The sequence below is a fragment of the Ooceraea biroi genome, chromosome 5 (genome assembly GCF_003672135.1).
Source record: "Ooceraea biroi isolate clonal line C1 chromosome 5, Obir_v5.4, whole genome shotgun sequence".
Lineage (NCBI taxonomy): Eukaryota > Metazoa > Arthropoda > Insecta > Hymenoptera > Formicidae > Ooceraea > Ooceraea biroi.
Genome location: NC_039510.1, coordinates 16,712,026 through 16,732,536, shown reverse-complemented (window position 1 = coordinate 16,732,536; position 20,511 = coordinate 16,712,026). Strand labels below are relative to the sequence as shown.

Genomic DNA, 20,511 nt, shown 5'->3' with positions numbered 1-20,511 from the left:
TCAACAGGGTCTGTAACAATTCATCTTCCTATTTGCAGTGTTATCAAACGCGATTAATCAATTAATTAATAATCGATCAGAAATAGTATTAGTAATAATATCTCGGCAGTAGCTAATGTTTGTTGACGTTCCTTCATTCCGCTGTTTTTAAATTTACAAACATTCTCGCAAGAAATTATCCATGGTACATCTGGCTATCTATTGTCCATAAATTCAGACATCTTCGGAAAAGCGATGGGGTAGGTGCGCGTCCACCCGATACCGTTATACATCTGTGAGTGTGTGGCAGATGCAAATAGCAAATGCATTCATCCGTTGCTGGGATCGACGGCCACGGGAAAAATCGCAAATAACGGGTTACGGTCGTCCGCAGTACTATAGAATGTGGGTTATGCAGCTAAAAGAGCAAAAATTTGTATACATGGGAAAAGAGGCGTTGCGGTGAATTGGGCGCAGGGTGCTTTTCTATGAGTGACAGACGCCTCAGCCAAGCCTAGAGCGGACGACTAAATTTGACGTGACGGCAGAGCATCGGCATTAATCGGATGTCATCATTGAGAATAACTGTTTCTTCATGTCGATTCTTTCGAGTTTTCTTTCGGCATTTCTCCAATTATCTACATTTATGATCATCATAAAAGGAGTTACTTTTACACGTTTAAACGTGTTACAGCGATGAATATAATGGTGGATCTAGAGCCTCTGTTTGGGAGAGATTCTAGAATAGAACACACTTGCGCAATTCATTTAACTAAAATTTTTAAATTTTTCTATTTAAAATCGTCCTTGCGATTGAACATTTAAGATAAAAAAATTATACGCGTCATCTTATGGTCTATTATTCCATACTTTTCGGATGCTCAGAGTAGCCTTCTAATGAGGCTGTAAGCTTTTTAAAAAAAGAGATCATTTACTCTTTTGTATCTGATTTTCCTTTTTTATATATTTTATTAATATTTTCTTATTGACTCATCCCTGGGCACGTCCCTTTCTTCCCTGCTCTTCCCTTTCTTTTTTTCTATGGAAAATAATATGTGATCGGCACGTGACACACTGTACCAAGCTGTGATTGGAGCATGGGCTAACAGGTATTTGGCGAATTCGAGGAAATACTTCAGGAGCAGCCGTTGCTGCTCTCGTTAGTCAGTTTTTGCCGAAAGAGAGGCGAGAGCGAATCGAACTTATTGAGTGATGAATGTACAGTAATTTTGAATTTAATTAAGGAAAATGTTCTTGATTCGAGAATCAAAGGTGCTTGAAAGGACAGTAAACTATAATCTACCGTTACTGAAAATCCTACAGTTAATTCTCTATTTAAGGCTCCTGAGTACTCACCGCGGCCATGTTGAGTTATGACGTCAGCAGCGAGAAATGACACGCTGAGAATTCTTACGTGCCATTTTCTAATAAAAAGATATTTTGATAAAAAAACACTACAGATCGCTTCAGCACATTTGTAAAATATACCGAAAACTAAGCTTTTCTGTTAACAGTCAATCAATAGTCGTAAAATGACTGTGATATGAGACTTGGTTATGCGGAATGACTGTGCACGTGCAAGACTATTTTCATATTACTGTTAACAGAAAAGCTTAGTTTTCGGTATATTTTACAAGTGTGCTGAAGCGATCTGTAGTGTTTTTTTATCAAAATATCTTTTTATTAGAAAATGGCACGCAAGAATTCTCAGCGTATCATTTCTCGTTTATGACGTTATAATTTAACATGGCTGCGGTGAGTACTCAGGAGCCTTAAGTAGTTTAACTATTTAAGGCCCAGTTCCACAATTTACTTTAACCGAAGTTTAACTCGTTAATGAAGAATTCATACTGCATCCGATGTCCGATGTATGACGTTCAATCCAATAGGAGAGTTCGTTTTCTAGAGATTCTAAACGTGACGCATTGTGAATTCTCCATTAACGAGTTAAACTCCAGTTAAAATAAGTTGTGGAACTGGGCATAAGTAGTGAAGTTATTTAAAAATGGAATAAATAAGCAAAAATAACAGGTCTTTTTAGAAGAAAGGGAAGATATGGCCGCTCCGTGTATTCTCCCATAAATCCGTTTTTATTGATCACCCATGTTGAATTTTGCGTTTATTTGACATTTGAAAAGTAAGTATTTAAAACAAAACAATATCATAAAATATTTCTTTGAAATCGTTATATCTAATTTAACTTTAAATAAAATAGATAAAATATCTAATACTCTTGCATATAAAATACAAAAAAAATCATCTAGCTATCGCGAGAGTAAATTAGATCTTCTGGAATTTTGGTTTTAGATGTATCTCCATATGTACAGGAATCATTAATCAGGTTTTCGTTCCATCATTAATTTTTCAGAGATGGCAGCATTTGGAAACGACATGGTTTCGCCAAACTTTTATGCTTTTGCCGACTAATTCCATTTTTACGTAAGCAAACAAAAGCTGCATGATCATTTGCTGTCGCAGCTAAAAGCGTAAGTTATGCATAAGTCGAACGGATTGTGAAAAGGACTCAGTTTTTCTTTTCTTTTTCTTGGAATGTTCGTAAAAGTCTTTATTCAGAATAGTGGTAGACTTCTATTCATACTTCATGTAGGATGAAATATTACTAACGATTGCTAATATTCTTGCAAATGTAGAATACCCCTATCTCTACATAGCTTCACACAAATATGTTTTATTTAATAAATATTTAAAAAATTCTAAAGTTTTGTTAGTGTAAATATTTATGTTTATAAATATGAACTATCCTACGTTGAATATATTTAATTTAACCACACTTCTTAATATTAAATAATTATATATATAATTGTATATACACACACACACACACATATATATATATATATATATATATATATATATATATAAATTCTTTTTTAATCTTCCAGTAGTAGCGTGCGATCTGTAAGACCGTACCAATAATTTTTCTTTTGTCATTTCGTTATTAAACAAATCTTCTTTAAGCTCTTTCGACATGTTCGTCACCCCTGTCCCCGGAAATATACAAGAGCTTAAAGAACGAGAGTTTTTAATAACGAAATGACAAAAGAAAAATTAATGCAGTTTCACAGACTGCCACTACTAGAAGGTTAATTGTAGCTGATCACATCTGATAAAATAGTTACATTGGGATTTCCCATAATTACCGATTTCTAAACCAATGGTGATAATCTCCTGTAAATTAGTACTATTAATAGATTCTCAGTGACATAAGCCGTGAGAATGACACAACGTCGAATATCAGAAACAAACTGTAGAGCAAGACAGAAGGGGATTTTGTGTGGCACAGAGTACGACGTTTTTAATGTGAAACTTATAAAATAAGTAATAAGAATGGGAATAAAAGGAAAGAGATTTATACATATAAAACAAAGATCAGAATGAATAAATATAAACTGCGAATTTGCAAGAAGATATTTGTAAACATTTTGATAGCAGTCAATCTATAAATAGAATTTATAAACTACTTAGTTATCTTCAAACATTTTACAAATCAACGACATTGGACGCATGGTCTATTGCTTATAGCCAACAGGTATCTTAGTTTCCCCACTACGTGTCCTAAGAAGAACGCCTACCATTTCGTCCTGTGTGAGATAAAGCCCTTCAGTGCTACCCAAAATTTGCCCATTCAAGCCAATGGTCATTTCTACATCAGACATCTTCAACGCAAGACAACTTGCATACTAGTGATTTCTTCAGTGACGTCTGCATCAGTGATTTAGTGACGATTGCAATAAAAATCGCAAAAACAGGATTATCAACAGTACTGTGATATTAAAAATTTAACTTTCATTTTGGATTAACAATATGTAAGTATGTTATGTAAGTAGAATAAAGCATATCTATAAATTGCGAATTGGGGAAGATCATATTACAATCATAATTATTAATAATGCTAATTATATACGATATAATCATATAAATCCACAATAAATAAATCCGACAACAGTGATAAAATTGTTCTTTATTGACGACCAGAACTGGTGGAACAATATTGCTGACACTACGTTTCGACCTCAAATTAGGGTCCTTATTAAGTGTCAAATAGTTACTTTCTACAAACAGTAACATAAAAAGTGTCAAACATAAGCAATGAAAAACAATGAAAATAGCAACGCTCAAATAAACACAAATAAAAAGATAAAACAGTTAAAAAATAGAGCTTACTTCCAAGAAGCAACCATTAAATATCGGAGCAACAAAGGCATGAGACAAAAGCACACACCACATCATCGGAGCAGTGTCTAGAACATCTCGACTACAAATGACAAACTCGCAAGTTTCCAGACAAATATATTTTTCTCAAAATATTGTATATATCCGGCAAGTTTTCGGTGTCCTTCTGTAAGTTCAATGTATTAGTGTGCTGTTTTATGAAAACCATCTCAGCAATTTCTCGTTTCTTGAGATGATCCTCACAATGCAAAACATTAACATTATTCCAGTCAAAATCATGGTCTTCATCACGTCTATGTCTGCTGATGACAGATAAATTATCAACATCTTTTTTTCTAATATCCGAAACATGCTCCTTAAAGATAACTAATACATTGAACACAGAATACATTGAATACAGAAGGACACCGAAAACTTGCCGGATATATACAATACTATTTTGAGAAAAACACATTTGTCTGGGAACTTGCGAGTTTGTCATTTGTAGTCGAGATGTTCTAGACACTGCTCCGGTGATGTTGTGGTGTGTGCTTTTGTCTCATGCCTTTGTTGCTCCGATATTTAATGGTTGCTTCTTGGAAGTAAGCTCTATTTTTTAACTGTTTTATCTTTTTATTTGTGTTTATTTGAGCGTTGCTATTTTCATTGTTTTTCATTGCTTATGTTTGACACTTTTTATGTTACTGTTTGTAGAAAGTAACTATTTGACACTTAATAAGGACCCTAATTTGAGGTCGAAACGTAGTGTCAGCAATATTGTTCCACCAGTTCTGGTCGTCAATAAAGAACAATTTTATAATCATATAATATTGAACAGACACATAATATGTAATAATTTATTAATATTAGCAGATGTGCATGCTCAATTCGCACTAAATATTTCCTTTATGCACGTGATTGTATAACATATGTCGTATATTGAATATTAAATGTTTTAACATTCTAACAATCTTATGTTCCGTATAAATATTGATAATTTTAAATAATAATTTAAATGTTAAATAATATCGAGAATTTATTTTATTAGACTTACTCAACGCTACATCAATTTTCATTGCGACACATATAATATGTAGAATGTAGGATAATTTATTCAAATAATTCGTAACAATCGTAAAAAGCAAACCTTCTGATTAAACTTCATTTAAATTTCATAGTAATAATAATTTCTATAACATAAATTAGCATAATAATACAAATGCTACGGATGTTTATGTTATTTCGAATTATAAGATAATCGAAATTTATCAGATGAATAAAATATATCATTCTTTAAAAACACCAGAAAACATATTTTCAGTGTCAGATATTAATCGATAGTAATACAAAATTAAGATAATAACAACCACGGCGATTAGGACGGCTATTATTTGACAATTGCATGAAGCTATTCGTTGGTCACGAGAAAGCTTTTATTATCTTTAGGGAACTGCATTGACTCGCTAATGACTTTACGATAGTGATCACAGTAAATTACATAATATTGGAATAGTATCTGAACCAATACGGCTATTATTTAGCGTGTGAGATAGAAAATCATATTTAAAAGGATCGCGCGCTCTATCTCTCTAACGCGATTTAATATATATATAAATATTTATTATATACACATACACATATGTATATTTCAACTTAGGTAATACTAGGTAATAATACAGGGAGAAGCAAAAATCCTCGCGTTCTTTCTCTTCACCGGTTCAAAATTATCAAAATCCCTACTTGTTTACATTTCAGAGTTATATCAGAGTTTATTGACCATAATTGTTACACATGTGTTAAAATTTCCTCGTCAAATACATCTACCACGTAATTAGACATGCACAAGCGATCGGATTATAGTTGATGATATCATCAAAAATTTGATGATATTTGTTATTTATGCGCGATTTCGTTAAAATAGACTTGATAAATATAACGTTGACATCGTAAAACACTAATTAACATTGCCATCTTTTCTAATCTTTTCTTACATAATCTTAAACTTTCCATACTATTCTCAATTAGCATAATGTATGCATTAGTATAAATTAAGTATGAACTTAAATAAAACTAATTCTAATTTATTGCTTTTATTGTAGTTATATACAATGAAGAGGAAATTTCACGACTATATACCGGAGTGCCCGCAGGATCTTCAAATACGCAATCTGGATTTACTTTCGAATAAAGCGACAGAGCCAACGCATGAGCATATCACACCAAATGCATTAGATCTATCATGCAAAAAGCGCACGTCATCACCAACCAACATAAAAAATTCAACGGACACATATTCATCGCTGACATTGACCACAAGCGATCGATATGAACAACCAACTATTTCGACTACAGAGAGACATAGTCCCTACGCCACCGTTTTGATGTCGCCGTATTCGGAGACGAACTCGCCAAAAAGGAGGAAGTTGAATGAGCCAACAGCAACAATGAACAGCGATTTTACCAACAATTCATCAAATCAAATGGATGTATCAGCCGCAGTGTCGCTCATGTATCACCCACCATATTTCCTACAGAGTAGTGAAGCTATCGGCGGTTTTTCAAGAGAAATGTTGACAAGCTCATCTTTGCCTATGTCATTTGCGCAAGTACCGCAGTCCGTGCCGATCAGCGAAGCTACCAGAATGATTCCACAGACATTTTCACCGATACCGACGCTGCAGCCTGCAGTTCCGTTGCCTCGGGAGACAAATCTGTCAGTAGCACAAACAGAAATGACCAAGAAAGTTACCAGACCTTTCAAGGCCTACGGAAAGGATTCTATATACTTTAACAAGGAAGACAACGCGAAGTTTCAGAGATTTCGGCATCAGATGAAGCAATCATTTGAAAAGATGAACGAAAATCCAAATCCTAAAATGCGCAGAGCGAATAAAAGCCCTGCGTTGCCCAATAGTACCGTTGAGGAGAAAGATGCTGCTTACTGGGAAAGAAGAAAAAAAAATAATGCAGCAGCAAAGCGTTCTAGAGATGCTCGACGACAGAAAGAAGATGAGCTTGCTATCAAGGCGGTTTTCTTCGAACGAGAGAACCAAAGACTCAAAAACGAAATACAGTTTCTTCGGAGTATATGCCTATATAACAAAATAAATATTGACTCGCTACGTACACAATTGCCGTATAACGTAGAATATGAACAACGGAAATAGTAATATATCGTAATCGCTTAACATGACGTCACATTTTTTGATTAGGGTATATATAAAATATATATAATTGTTGTTTATTTACCAGTCATCCAGTTATCAGTTTAAGCTGTTGTTTTTTTATATAACTTTATGAATATTCACAATTGTCAAGAACAGATTTTTCTTTAGAGTAGAATTTAAATTTAAGAGTTTAAATTTAAGAATTTAAATGTACGTAAAATATTTCGTTTGCAACATATTTTGTCCTATAAAATTTCTTAACTAATGCATCCCCATGCATAATTTGTATATAATATTGTGTATAAGTCTGTACAATATTTTAAACGTACAGGAAATTTAAATAAGTGTAATTTGCTAGTTTATTATACACAGTTTTAGAGTATTTCATAATCAAGATTACTAAAGATTTATATTGGATCATATAACTATCTTACTTAAAAATGCGGTCAAACGGACTGCGTTTCTCGCAAATTACACACACAAAAAGCTGTTTTTATTATTATTAAGTTATTTATATTAAGTTTGACGATAATTGACTAGATAACAATTGCATTTTAATGTATAAGATTGACTAGAAGATTGATTAAAGTTATATCGTATAATATATTGTATTAATAATTGCAAATGATATATTATATATGTAGAAAATTCAATGACTAATAAGTACAATGCATGCATGTATACACAATTGAATCAATATAAATTAATTATAGTAATTATAAATTAAATAGAATCAAATATTAAATAAAACTCTGTAAATATACAATTACTATATTGTTATATTTTTAAAGAAAGAAGATACAAAGAAAATATAATACAAATACAGTATATAAATATCCATTAGATATGAAAGAAAACATTTCTTACCATAGATTGTAATAGGAATGTTATAAGTTAAACATTACTTAAACATGTACTTGTTGTCAGATGTCGATTATGTGCGATGTATTGATGGACGTAAGATGTCAGTGTCACATATGTATGACTGCGATTTTCTAATTCTATTTTCATAACAACAAATTCTATCAACATTAAAAATAAAAAAATATAGACGATTTTTAACATTTTGTTTTTAATATATATCTCTTTACGGAATATCTTTAAGCAATGCGTGCAAATCATGTACAATATTGTAAATGTATAAAAGAATATAATGTGTTAATATAAATAATCAATAAAATGTATTCAAAATAAAATTACAAAAATTACATAGAGTACTTTGTTACTAAAATTAAAAGAGTTTTGATACTTTATGAAGGAGATCATTATGATGAGATGATTAATATAAGTTAGAAAATAAAGATAGATGATAGCTTATAAAATTACCTATTAGAGTAGCACCGAAAATTTAACTGTAACTGGAATCCAACGTGCGTATTATACTCGATATTCATTTAATACGCCATCTCTAACAGATGACAATATTCAGTTTAATACCAATTTGTTAATAATAAAATATTTCGAGTGATTTCAATCCGGCAATGAATCTGCAAGTTCCATCATAGTTTCTGTTTCGAGAACATTCCTCTCTTTGGTTTGATTATTTGTAAGTACTTTTGAAAAGGATTTCTGTACTTGTCTAGGAATGAAAGTTAACGATGTTGCTTTCGTTTTAGTAGTAGTTGTAGAAATTACGTCTGCACTAGCATTGTCTGTACAGATAGGACTGGTAGCGGCTTTTGAAAACATTTTACCCTTTTGATTTTTATTGAAAATCACTTTGTTCACCTTTTTCTTACTACTGCTGTCATCCACTTCCATTCTGTCTGATTCGTTTTTCTTGTCAATCTTTTTCTTACTATTGCTATCGTCCACTTCCATTTCGTCCGATTCGTGTTTCTTGTTGCAGCATGGAGTGTCCTCAAATCGATATTTCTTCGGAAATTTATGCACTCTAATGCAATGTTCTCTCCTCTCCACTGAATTATTGAATTTGATGTCACATTCAGAGTCGTAACACTGATACTAATAAAATAACACTTGTATTAGATACATAATGTAACAGAATTAATAGATGTAAGTGAATATTATAAATACCATGGGTTGTTTCTCGGATAGAACCTTGAAGAAAGCATCATGCATTTCCTGAACGTGAATTTCCAGGAGCCGTGGATTTGGCCTAGATACTTTACATTCTGTACAAGTGTATCGATGCGAACTATTATAGTGCATCTCGTAATCTAGTAACGTTTGGAAAGTGGTCCTGCATCCTGGGACGTAACATGAGAATTCTCTGATACTGCAATCAAATATCAACTTTGTTTCTCTTATTCTAACACACATTCACACACATGTACATGTATAAAATCACTCACTTCACTAAAATCAAGATTATACAATCTTTCCGATTCTAAAACTTTTGTCATTTCCCATCATTTTTCAAAAACAAGCTAATTGCAACTAGTTATATCTATGTATAACCATCGTAAGAGGTTATAAACAAAAGTAGATTTCTAGGTTATGATGAGACCACTTTGGAAGAAACAGTATTCACTCACACTTCGTGGCATAATTCCTCTTCGTCGTCGATCGTGACGCCTTTTCTCTGAAAGACTTTGCATACTTTATAGGAATCGTCGAAAAAGGGATCACTTACAGGTCGTATTCCAACCCCCAATTGCTCAAGTATCTCTTCCATGGTTTATACGTTACGTATTATTATGCAAGTAAATCAACACGCTTACAATTTACAAAAATTCAACATTACTGATTTTATTTCCTCATACAACTGTTTGAGAAATTAATATTTGTTAAACAATAACGGTTTTAGCAACACCACGTTACGGAATAACAATGAATACTACGGTCTGAATTGGCCGCGTCCGAAACGCGTCTGTCAAGATGCTTACTCAATGCTGATTGGTCAACTCGCAGGCCACCGTTGGCTGCTAGTTCGACTGATCGATACGCTACAAGAATGTTTCGATAATCGAAATTTCAAGCCAAGTAGTACCGACGGTAAATGATAAACGTGACGCGTATGTACACGAAGGTTTGTTCTGCGATTTACGAAAAGAAATATGCGAAAAGTAATCGTATTCGCGAGTGAAAATCGGTAAGATGTATTAACATTGTGATAGTAAGTTAATTATGCGTATTTCTGCCGTAGAGATTGCAAAACTCCGGAACATATATACGTAATTTCGCGAACTGCTTGCTGATCGTTTGTAATCGAGTCGCCATGTTGTGTTTCGTTGAATTTTAAGAAAGGATTACGAATTCTCGAAAAGTAATCTCACAAATTCCGCATACTTCGCGATTGAGTTTAATCGTTTCAATTCGCGGCGATCTAAGTGACTGTGCATGTGTTTACCTAAAAGGCGACTGTGTTTCGTGAATATCTATCGGACGACGAGCGATCTTCCGGATCCAAAATAGGTGAGTCGATAAGAAATATTGAAATATAATTTATTAATGTACGAATAGCGAATAGGAGGCAACTGATTAAAATAAGGTTAACTCCAGAACATAATTTTATTTGTTTATCAGACACTAAAGGATATATCAAGTAACAGAAACGATAATACATCATGCATTTTGAGCATATTACACTTTAAATTATCAAAAATATATATTTCAGACTTGACTTATTCAACCAATAATCGCGTCTTCAAATTTTCCAATATCTCGGCCATTTTGTTTTCTAATTCGTTTCTCCTTTGTATTTCTGCTCTCTTCTCCTGCAACATATGTATAAGTGTCTAAAAATATTTTAATATATATATTGTGATGGACAAAGAAGAAGTTGTATAAATCAATTGTGCTTAGCAAAAATTTAATTTCACTTTTATTTCTGTTAAAATAATTTAATATTTGATATTTTAACTAAAATATGGCTACAAATTAGATTTTTAATATTTATAGAAAGATATTTTGAGAAATATTTAAGAAATACAATTTTTATGCAGGTTGGTAGACAAATAATTAATTATATATATTCTGTATTTTAATAATATCATTATATATATATATATATATATATATATATATATTGTAATAATATGTTATGCAATAATTTAAAAAAGAGGGAGAGAGAGAGAGATAAAAGAGAAAAATAAATATGGTCTCGAATATGATATATTCTTGAATTCTTAAACAGGAAAATCTTTTTATTTTTTACAAATACATTGATACGTATTGCACGATTATGTTTTATACCACACAGTCCATAGATATTATTATGTTTATTATTAATTTATCTAATATAATAAATTGTATTACATTTTGTTACCCACATAAAGTACAAACTTTGTATCAATTAATATTACATGCAATTTTAAAACTGTGCAAAAATGAATGCAGCAATGAATGCTACATCAAACATGTACATTTCTTATATTACGAAAGAAGCTTTAATATCTTTATTAATAACGCAAAACAAGACGTAAAACGTCGCACATTTTTCTATAATTGGTCCCTTTGAAATACTGCGACTAAATGTTGCGCACGTTCAAGTTCACGTAATGAGCCGGTCCGTTCGATCTCGGTCTCGGTCTTTGCTCCAACGTTCTCAAGGTCGTCACTTTGTTCCTGTACTCCTTGCCGTTGGCTTTCTCCGCGTTATGTTCTGGTTCATCGATGTGTTTCGTCGGGCTTTCGTTGCTGCGATAAGCAGCAGTCGGTTCCGGTGCAACGAGCACACCGGACTTTTTTTTAATTTTGCTGTTCCCTCCGATAATTCTCGACACATTACTGCTTTCACCTGCAAAGCTGTTACCAGCTTTCCTGAAGCCAAAGGAATTTTGTGTACTCTGAGGATCGTCAAAGGGCTTGCTTCTCCGGATGTGTTGTCGCGATGGAGCGTTCAGCTTCCCATCATCTTTGCGTTGGTCCTCTGGCTGCGAATCCTTTTGTCTTCTTCGTAGCGGCTGCAAATAATATGATCTTTCCAAAGATTTACTAATTTGCACACGCTGATTTGAAGGTCCAGTATTCTGCAGTTGGATCGGTGAGGATTGTTCAGTCTCATCTCGGGATCGATGTATCCTGTTGGACCAGTTCTCGGTATTAGTTGCTTGATTTCTTACGTAGACATTAGGCGACTCTTTATTTTGAGAGGTACGTTCTTCAAAGACGTATTTGTAACGATCGAGATGGTTGATCGGGGTTTCTTGAGGCTGATAGTAATAATCGCGAAAATCTCTTGTAGTCTCGTTCAAGTTATATCTGGTGACATTGGGATTTGCTTGGATCAGCTGTTGATTCACATGTTGTTGAGGAACATAGATTTGCTCTTGCGAGTACGTTCCTTCGACGTTTAGATGAGGATTTTGGTTCGCGTTCACAGCTTCGTTGGGAACATAGTAGACGTTATAGGGATATCTGTACGAGCTCTCCGGATTACCAACGACCACCACGTAACCGGAAGGTGCTTCCGGAGAGTTATCGTTATTCGCGTCATTCGCTGCAATATTCTTTGCGACATGTTGATAATTTAGAGGATGATTTTGTGAGTCCGGCGGAACGATGGCGTTCACAGGTTCCGTGTTGTCGAAGACGTAGTCGAATGGCGGCGGCCATATGTGCAGCTGTTTTCGTTCATCCTCGTGCAACTGCTGCGGCCTTTGGGGCAAACCGATTGGCAAAGTCAGCTTCTCGTTGGACACAGTGGAGTCAACGTTACCTTCGGGAAACTGGCTGCGCGGCGATTTATCCGATTCTTTGTCGTATCCTCGCTGACTCGTTGCTTGCTCCAACTTGTCGCTCGCATCAACGTAACGTACAGGCACGATTAGAGGTGTGTACCTTACGAAATCGATCTCTTCCTGCGAGTTCACATCCTCGGATTTCGCGACATCGCCGCGTGACATTTCGCTCCTGTCCGTTCCAGTTTGCGTTTTCGCACGATTGTCCTTTGTGCTGTGAAGACGGTTCGTTTTGCGACTTTTTGATTTTGCCGAGGCGCGGTCCTGAACCCTTTCACTCCCTCTGTCGTTTCTGTCCGCCTCGCTCTCGTCGTTTATATCGTACTCCTCGTATTTATTCTCCGGTAAAGCGTACTCATCTCGGAGCTTCTGCAGTTTGTCCAAGTGTTCGTCGTAACCATGCGCCGCAGATGTCTGCTTTTCGCCCTCCTTCGACGCGTCTTCAGGATTTCGTACTTCCTGCGAATCGTACACGCTGGTGTACGGGTTCTTGAACATGCTGAAATAACCGGAGAGCCTGTCATCCTCTTGTTTCTTGTTATCTAAAACTTCACCGTAGCTGTCGCGGATCGCTTCAGGGTTACTCTCGTGGAAGTAGTCGCCGATTGGCAACCGCTGATTATAACCCACTTCTACATACTTGTCAAAGCTGTCAGGATACTTGTATCCGTCAAATTGTTTGTTCGGATCATTATTTTCATCCGAGTAGTCTTCAGTTTTATTTTCCTCATTCTCTGTCGGCTGTTTCGAGGACTCGCCTGAGTCGTTTGCCTGGTTTTCATGCTCCTCATATCTTTCCGCGGAATTTTCATCTTCTTCATCATCGTGTTCTGGTCTCGTCTTCTCCTTCGGTTCGTACTTTGAAGAGTATTCTCGATTTCGATTGGCGATTTCCTCTTCTCGGTTCCTGTATTTCTCGTTGTTCTCGTCTTCCGTGTAGTAAGTATCCTTTTCACGATCTCTTTGTTCATTCTGTTCCTTCAGTCTCTGAACGTGATCCTGCTGCTTATGTTGCACCTCATCGTATCTATCATCTTGTTGCTGATTGTACCTCGAATCGTCGATGTATAATTCATGACTATATTTGCTTGCCGGTTGCCTTACATCTTTTTCATCATAGATATCTTTCTCCTCCACCGTATACCGTTCAGTGTCCTCGTTATTCCTGTATACTGTCTCCTGCTCCTTTCGAACCGGTGGTTCCGCGTTCTCATTTGATTCGCTCACGATTGAAACCAGTGGGACAGGATACTTGATATCTCCGATGGACAGCGTAGCTGGCGGCAGATTAGGTGCAATCGGCAACGGAATCTTCACGAAGAACGGCGCTAACAACGGCGCTTTGGTCGGCGAATTCGTCCTCGGATCTACTGAGACATTCGCGGAAGGCATCGGTGCGGGCTTCGGTGTACCTGTCGTGTTGTTGCCACGACCGTGAAAGATCTGCTCGTAGCGCTGGAGGTGTCCTATGATGTCCGAGTTATTGCCGAAGTTCAGCACACCTGTGAACCTGATGGTCTCCTGTAGCCTTGGCACCGTGGCGTTCATCGAGGCAGGTCGAGAAGATGCACCTTGCTGCTTCATGGCATTGCCTTTCATCGTCGAGTTCGACATCGCGGCTGGTCTCGTGGTGTTCGGGTTTGGCAGTGAAGCGACTTGGATTGGAGTCACAGTATAACCAAAAATCTGAGCTAAACCTGATAACAAAAGACCGAGAGCTCTCTTCTCGCGAAGCTTATCTGTAGGTTGCTTATCGGTCTCATTGGTTTCCCGTATGGGGATCCCCGAGAGACCTTCGTAGGTTAAGGATCCTGCTTCGAACTCGGCGATTTCTTCCGGATGCATTTTCGATGTGCGCGCAACACACAGTAAACAGAAGATAAGCACTCCTGCGCGTGGCTCCATTCTGGAAGATATTTAATTGATGCTCGAGAACATTGGGTCAGTTTACGTATACTAAGTTATTCTCAACAATCTCGTACAAATTGATGCACTTCACTTCCACATATTAAACAAATAACGTTCTTTCTCCTTGAAGTTAATCTTCAGGTATTCAGACATGTTACATATATTTTACAGAATTCGCATCACATCACGAATTACATGTTGTACTATATTATTTAATGCATATTATTGTTACCGTAACTGAACAACGATAAGACATAGGCACATGGTTTGAAGTTCGATCACGGAAAGTTATTATTTCGTCAAGATGCGATAATGGAGCCGATTCACGTGAGACTTTCGTGTCTCAGAACTTCACGATGACTGTCGACCGCTTGCGCAGACGTAGACGTCGTTAAACAATGACTTAAATGGTGGGGATACATTTTTGCATAATATCGGAAAGAAATATCGAGTTTCTCTTGAATTGTACGGATCTACTCGTTGATTTGCGATAACTGAAGCGGCACGATGCAATGCGCGAGCAAGCGTGAGCAAGCCAGGGGACCGTGCACGAATGAATTGCCGCCAACAAAAAGATACTAAAAGTCGAGTTCGGTTGCGATTCAAGCTAGTTAAACTCTCTCGCAGTTTAATTGCAAATGTATAAGTGTATATCTATCGCAACATTCCATTACTTTCTAAGAAAAGATAGAGTTGCATACTAGATTTATTGTCATATTTCGTCAGTGGCAATTCTTCTTTTTCTGTGAAATTAAAATTGAAAGAAACACATTGCTTTATAACAATCTAATTGTTGCCTTAAGAATAGCTGGTTAAATACACAATGGCAACAAATTTTTGTCCTTAGTTATATCTTTATAAAGAATCAATCAAATATTTGCTGCTATGTCTGACAATTTTAAATTTACAGAAAGTTATATAAAGTTTGTATAAAAATATGGGGAATGTTTTTATTAAGTTTTAATATACTATAAAAAGTTATGGTAATTGACTGTGTGTGTAAATTATGATGAGATTATTTACACATACATAGATATTTTCGTCTGTATGATTTTCTTATCAGCTTCCTAAGCAAGTGAAAGGGGATTCACCGGTGCGTATACAAGCGTAAAATTATATTTATATTTACTACCGGTATCTCGGATTCTTAACTTATAGCTTGTCTAATAAGTGCAAAAATTATTTTATATCCATCAATAGCCAGTACAATCTGGGGGAAAAAGGGAAAATTTTTGTAACAAACTTTCTTATTTACAGATCGGCGATATTTCTCTTTTTCTCTTTTTCTTTTTTTTCCTTCTTTCTCTTATAATATTATCTGAGTTTGGAAATTTTATTAAGAGTAAGGTTACCATTATTACTTATTCAGACTTATGAGTTATATAATCGATAGAAAACCAATATTGCTTTCGATGAATTCAACAGTTATTTATCAATGTATGTATAAATTTGTCAGAGCATTTATGTTAAAAGAAATGTAGTTAAATGCTTTAGCATTACTTGAATAATTACATTATTTTATAATTGTTATTAAATTATTTTAAATTATTATATAATTAATAAAGTTATTATTATGATAATCGACATAAACCGAACAAAGTAATTATTTTTAAAACACTTTTTACATAAAATTTTGCACTAATTACAATTTTCTTTTAGATATTATCCAGATTAATTAATATAATATATTTATATTTAAATAAAGATTTCTGAAATCTGTGATTTCCATAAAACTTTTAACTTTTAATAATAATTAGTTAAAAGAAAAAATATATATATACATTCACGTCGAAATACGCATGAGTATGCAAGCGTTACATAAAAATACATGTTCACTGATGCGAGCGACTCCATAAAAACGATTATGTTACGTACGATTCGACAATCGACTGTGACAATAGAAAAACGGGGATTTGTGAGAGTATTACGAAAGACTGATGACAGTAAACGTTGATTTGAAATATCATTTGTCGCCTCCGATCGATATCGGCGTGGCCAATGACGAGGACGATAGCACGTTGCGTTAGTCGGATATTTCCTAGCTAAGACTTTCGTAACTAGACGAAGAAGAAGTTCGACCTGTTCTCTGTTCAGAGAAAGTTGCCGTTTCCTAGTTCGGCAAAACCTTTTAGAACAACGATTCGCAAGGGAGCGGTGGAATAAAAACTCGCAGCGTTTAGGCACGTAAGGGAGGACTTGTAATTGCATAACCGACACTCTTAGCATACTCAGAATTACGTTTTTCAAGAGATAATGGATTTCCATTTAAAGATGATTAAAGTGTCCATGTGAAAAACATGATGCAAGTGGCAATGTTGCTAGAATACAAAGAAACGTGATAACGTTTATCTTCTTAATGACATTCAGTTCTTGGAAAGTTTTCTTAGGTTCTAAGGTTTTAAGTTTTCTTAGGTACTCAGGTAGAAAATGTTGAGTAATAGATTAGGGCATTAGCAATGTTTGAAACGTTTGAAAACCATTGTATTGACGTGTCAAGTATGCTTAAATCATATAAAATAATACAGAAAAAGAAAATTTATGCGCATAAAAATCTCTAAATTTCTTTAAAATCTTTAAATTATTACAAAACTAATAAACAATCGAGACAACAATTCCAAATCGCCAGGTGAACTTCAAAGTAATAAAATAGTGACAATACTTTCTCTGCGATGCATTCTTCCATAAAGATTGTCTTGCAAAAGTGACAAATGATCACAGTGTTAACGGTGATATTTTGTCAATGGTTTTTGCTTGTTTCTTCGCTGTCGCGTGAAAGTGGAACACTTTTATTTCTTGTACGATAATTAAAAAGACATTATCTTTCTTTTCATAATATTCTATTCCATGGTATTTCGCACGTATTAATTTGTGTAATTGAATTTCATAATTTTAAATTACTTTATCATATTTAAATATTTGTTATAATTATTCTTTATATTATATTATACAAGGAAAATAATGCAATAATATTCTAATTTCTCTCTTATATTCGTTGCACATTCTCACTTTGTTGGCTGATTCGCGGTGCTGTTTTCTGCAATCGTTATGTCATTTAGCGATTCTTTAGATGGGAGTGGTTTTGCGAAGTTGTCAGTCGGAATGCTAGTTATACGCGTACACATACCGGCGGATCTAGAATTCACCATAAATTTAGCAAACGACTTGCATGGGAAACCTGGTGTATAAAAGAAGTGTCAACCCTTTGAGCACTATCAGTTTGTAAGTGCACGCCATGCTTAACATGAAGAAGTTGGTAAGAACTCGTGTGAATTCGTTTAACACTATAGAATAATTTGATTATAATGCATAATTAATGAAACTCTAAACCGATTGTGTCAGATTTCAAATTAAAATTTATACAAATTATTCTTCCAATTATTATATATAATAAATTTGTCTTATACGTTATTTTTAAATAAAGTATAATTAAAATATATAATTAAGGTACTTTAAAAGATGCATCTAAATTTAGAATCTGGATCTAGATATATAAATTCAAAAATAAAAGATCGCATTTTACATAATACAAAAGAGTAATACAAAAAAGGCACTGTGCTATAAATTAATATCAAAAGGATAAATTAACACACACAAGTTTTATCAAATTGCTTTAAATTTGAGGATAAAAACCAATTCTCTTTTCTTTTTGTTTAAAATATTTATTCTACATTATCGAGTGCATTTATTATTTAAATAATGATAAAATAAAGAAACAAATTTAAGACATAGGTGATTAAACATAAAGTGGTAAAACAGTTGCACCTCAATAAATCAATTCAGGAATACATGCTGTTTCGTATTCTTCGTAACAAATGAAAAGTAACAATGAAGAAAACTTTGGTTGTATGACATATTCATTGTTGTAGCTTCTGTTATCAATGTTGATTGTTCTGGCCTCTGGAGGTGAGGCTCTTGTCGCTGAAAGAACAAGCGAGAATAATGACGTATCTTCGCAAGCAACCATTCTTCAGACTCAACCGAATGTCCAGGAGATCATAGGAGAAAAGAAATTAGAGAAAAGAAGTTTACTTCCCGTGACTAATGTAGGCTCTTATGCTCCTGTATTGCCGTGGTAAATAATATGTATAAATGTTTTGTCAGTTAGTGTCAGTGATGTAAATAAGTAAATATTTCGAGAATTTCGTATGCACGGTGATTTATATAATTATTTCTCAGGTACCGATTGGGCGAGCTAAGTAGCTATGGATTGTACGGCTACGGTTGGTATCCGGGTTGGCCATTGTTATACGGTTCGCACAGTGGTTGGTACAAAGGATGGTAAATTTCGAGAATTGAACGTTGTTTACGATCATTGTTAGAGAAATATGCATCGCATTATGATAATTTTATAATGGCAATTTTATGGACCGCCATGACGGTCAGTAATAATACTGAAGTTTCATACCGTGATGGTCACATAACCGACATGCTATAAATTTGTTAAGACACGTGAATAATATTATAACACGCAATTATTTACATTTGCAAAGTAATGACTGTATAATTCTAATAGGAAAGCTTAATGAACATAAGCGCATTTGTGAAAAATTTAATATTTTTACTTATGGAAATTATATGGACATATTACGATGAATCTTGATATATCGTAATACAATTGGTATAAATGGAAAATCAGCTAAAAACCACACGTAGTGGTTAATATTCAATAATCTATAAATGTGTTGTCTGCATTATCATAATGCGTATAATGTTCATCGAATTGTATCTTCTGAGTGCATTTAAGTGAGCGAGGCAATTTCTACGTTTATTTTAACCTTATGGATTCCATAATAGTTGTTTGTAGATATTTTGGATTTTCTATATCCATGTGACGCCAATTATCAGATATTATTGATTAGTTGATGTTCTGTTGCGATTACTTACTGTGCTTGCGACACTTGCTGTATCAATTATAAGATTGCACAGTGCTCGATTGTGACGTTTTCACACAATAAAAAAATGGAAGCAACCGAAACTAAATAAATAATTTTCTTGTACAAGGAAGAAAGCAAGTTATTTTGCGCATTACCTTCAAGCGTTTCTTTACGTAAGTCGCCAGTATTTCCTCGCATATGGTAAGATTTTTGTCCGTATCCTGCGCAATAAATTAGGCAAATTTTTAGAATCGTTAAAGAACGACACGCTCATTGAGTACAAAATGACAGGGAAAAATGACAGGTTCTATAAATTATTTGCTATTTTTGTCGTGAATAAACCTTTAAGATGTTTGTCAGTTCCTTAATTTTCTGTAGCTTGGCTTGCTCTTGCTCGGTAGTCCGTGAAACGTTGCACATTTGATGCGAATTCGACGCGTACATTTCAAAGTGTGACAGGTGCCAAAGTAGCTCGACAGTGCTAATATTACCTCAGAAGCCCATATCACTTGTCGTTCGCCATGGTACGTGTCTTCCCTCATGCACCAGCGATATGTATGTAGTACGTGGGGGTTGCTTAGGAACGAGAGGGCAACAAATGTCTCATTTAGTATATCTTTAGTATATCTCAAATATAATACTGAACGTTTAGCATTATAATTCTGTGCCAACTACTCTGATAAACAATAATTTTGTTGTAACATTTACTTGAAAATTGTAATCGTTTCATTCGTCTTTCGAATTAAATTAGATATCATATATTGA

At 34.6% G+C, this 20,511-nt stretch overlaps 4 protein-coding genes across 7 annotated transcripts; 1 reads left to right on the top strand and 3 right to left on the bottom strand.

Moving 5' to 3' along the window:
- The first annotated feature begins 4,861 nt into the window (after positions 1–4,861).
- Positions 4,862–7,557, top strand: LOC105284897 (probable serine/threonine-protein kinase nek3). The gene has a single exon (XM_011348728.3). It carries the CDS (start codon positions 6,261–6,263, stop codon positions 7,317–7,319), a length of 1,059 nt encoding a protein of 352 aa, XP_011347030.1. The 5' UTR covers positions 4,862–6,260; the 3' UTR covers positions 7,320–7,557.
- An 824-nt stretch (positions 7,558–8,381) lies between these two features.
- LOC105284899 (zinc finger protein 511) lies at positions 8,382–10,160 on the bottom strand. Of its 2 annotated transcripts, XM_011348730.3 has the most exons (4): positions 9,916–10,160; positions 9,818–9,864; positions 9,357–9,558; positions 8,382–9,284 (listed from the first exon to the last, which is right to left on the bottom strand). In XM_011348730.3, exons 1-4 carry the CDS (start codon positions 9,955–9,957, stop codon positions 8,790–8,792), a joined length of 786 nt encoding a protein of 261 aa, XP_011347032.1. In that variant the 5' UTR covers positions 9,958–10,160; the 3' UTR covers positions 8,382–8,789. The 2 variants fall into 2 exon arrangements, with proteins under 2 accessions (XP_011347032.1, XP_011347031.1); XM_011348729.3 differs by having other exon boundaries at positions 9,818–10,158.
- A 614-nt stretch (positions 10,161–10,774) lies between these two features.
- On the bottom strand, positions 10,775–20,310 carry LOC105284901 (hypothetical protein). 3 transcript variants are annotated; one of them, XM_020033436.2, is made up of 3 exons: positions 20,089–20,307; positions 19,902–19,967; positions 10,775–11,020 (listed from the first exon to the last, which is right to left on the bottom strand). In XM_020033436.2, exons 1-3 carry the CDS (start codon positions 20,188–20,190, stop codon positions 10,907–10,909), a joined length of 282 nt encoding a protein of 93 aa, XP_019888995.1. In that variant the 5' UTR covers positions 20,191–20,307; the 3' UTR covers positions 10,775–10,906. The 3 variants fall into 3 exon arrangements, with proteins under 3 accessions (XP_019888995.1, XP_019888996.1, XP_019888994.1); XM_020033437.2 differs by having other exon boundaries at positions 10,775–10,999; positions 20,089–20,301; XM_020033435.2 differs by lacking the exon at positions 10,775–11,020 and adding an exon at positions 17,697–18,790 and having other exon boundaries at positions 20,089–20,310.
- Positions 11,379–16,438, bottom strand: LOC113561917 (midasin-like). Its single transcript, XM_026969544.1, has one exon. The coding sequence runs from the start codon at positions 14,867–14,869 to the stop codon at positions 11,753–11,755; it is 3,117 nt and encodes a 1,038-aa protein (XP_026825345.1). The 5' UTR covers positions 14,870–16,438; the 3' UTR covers positions 11,379–11,752.
- Positions 20,311–20,511: the final 201 nt, after the last annotated feature.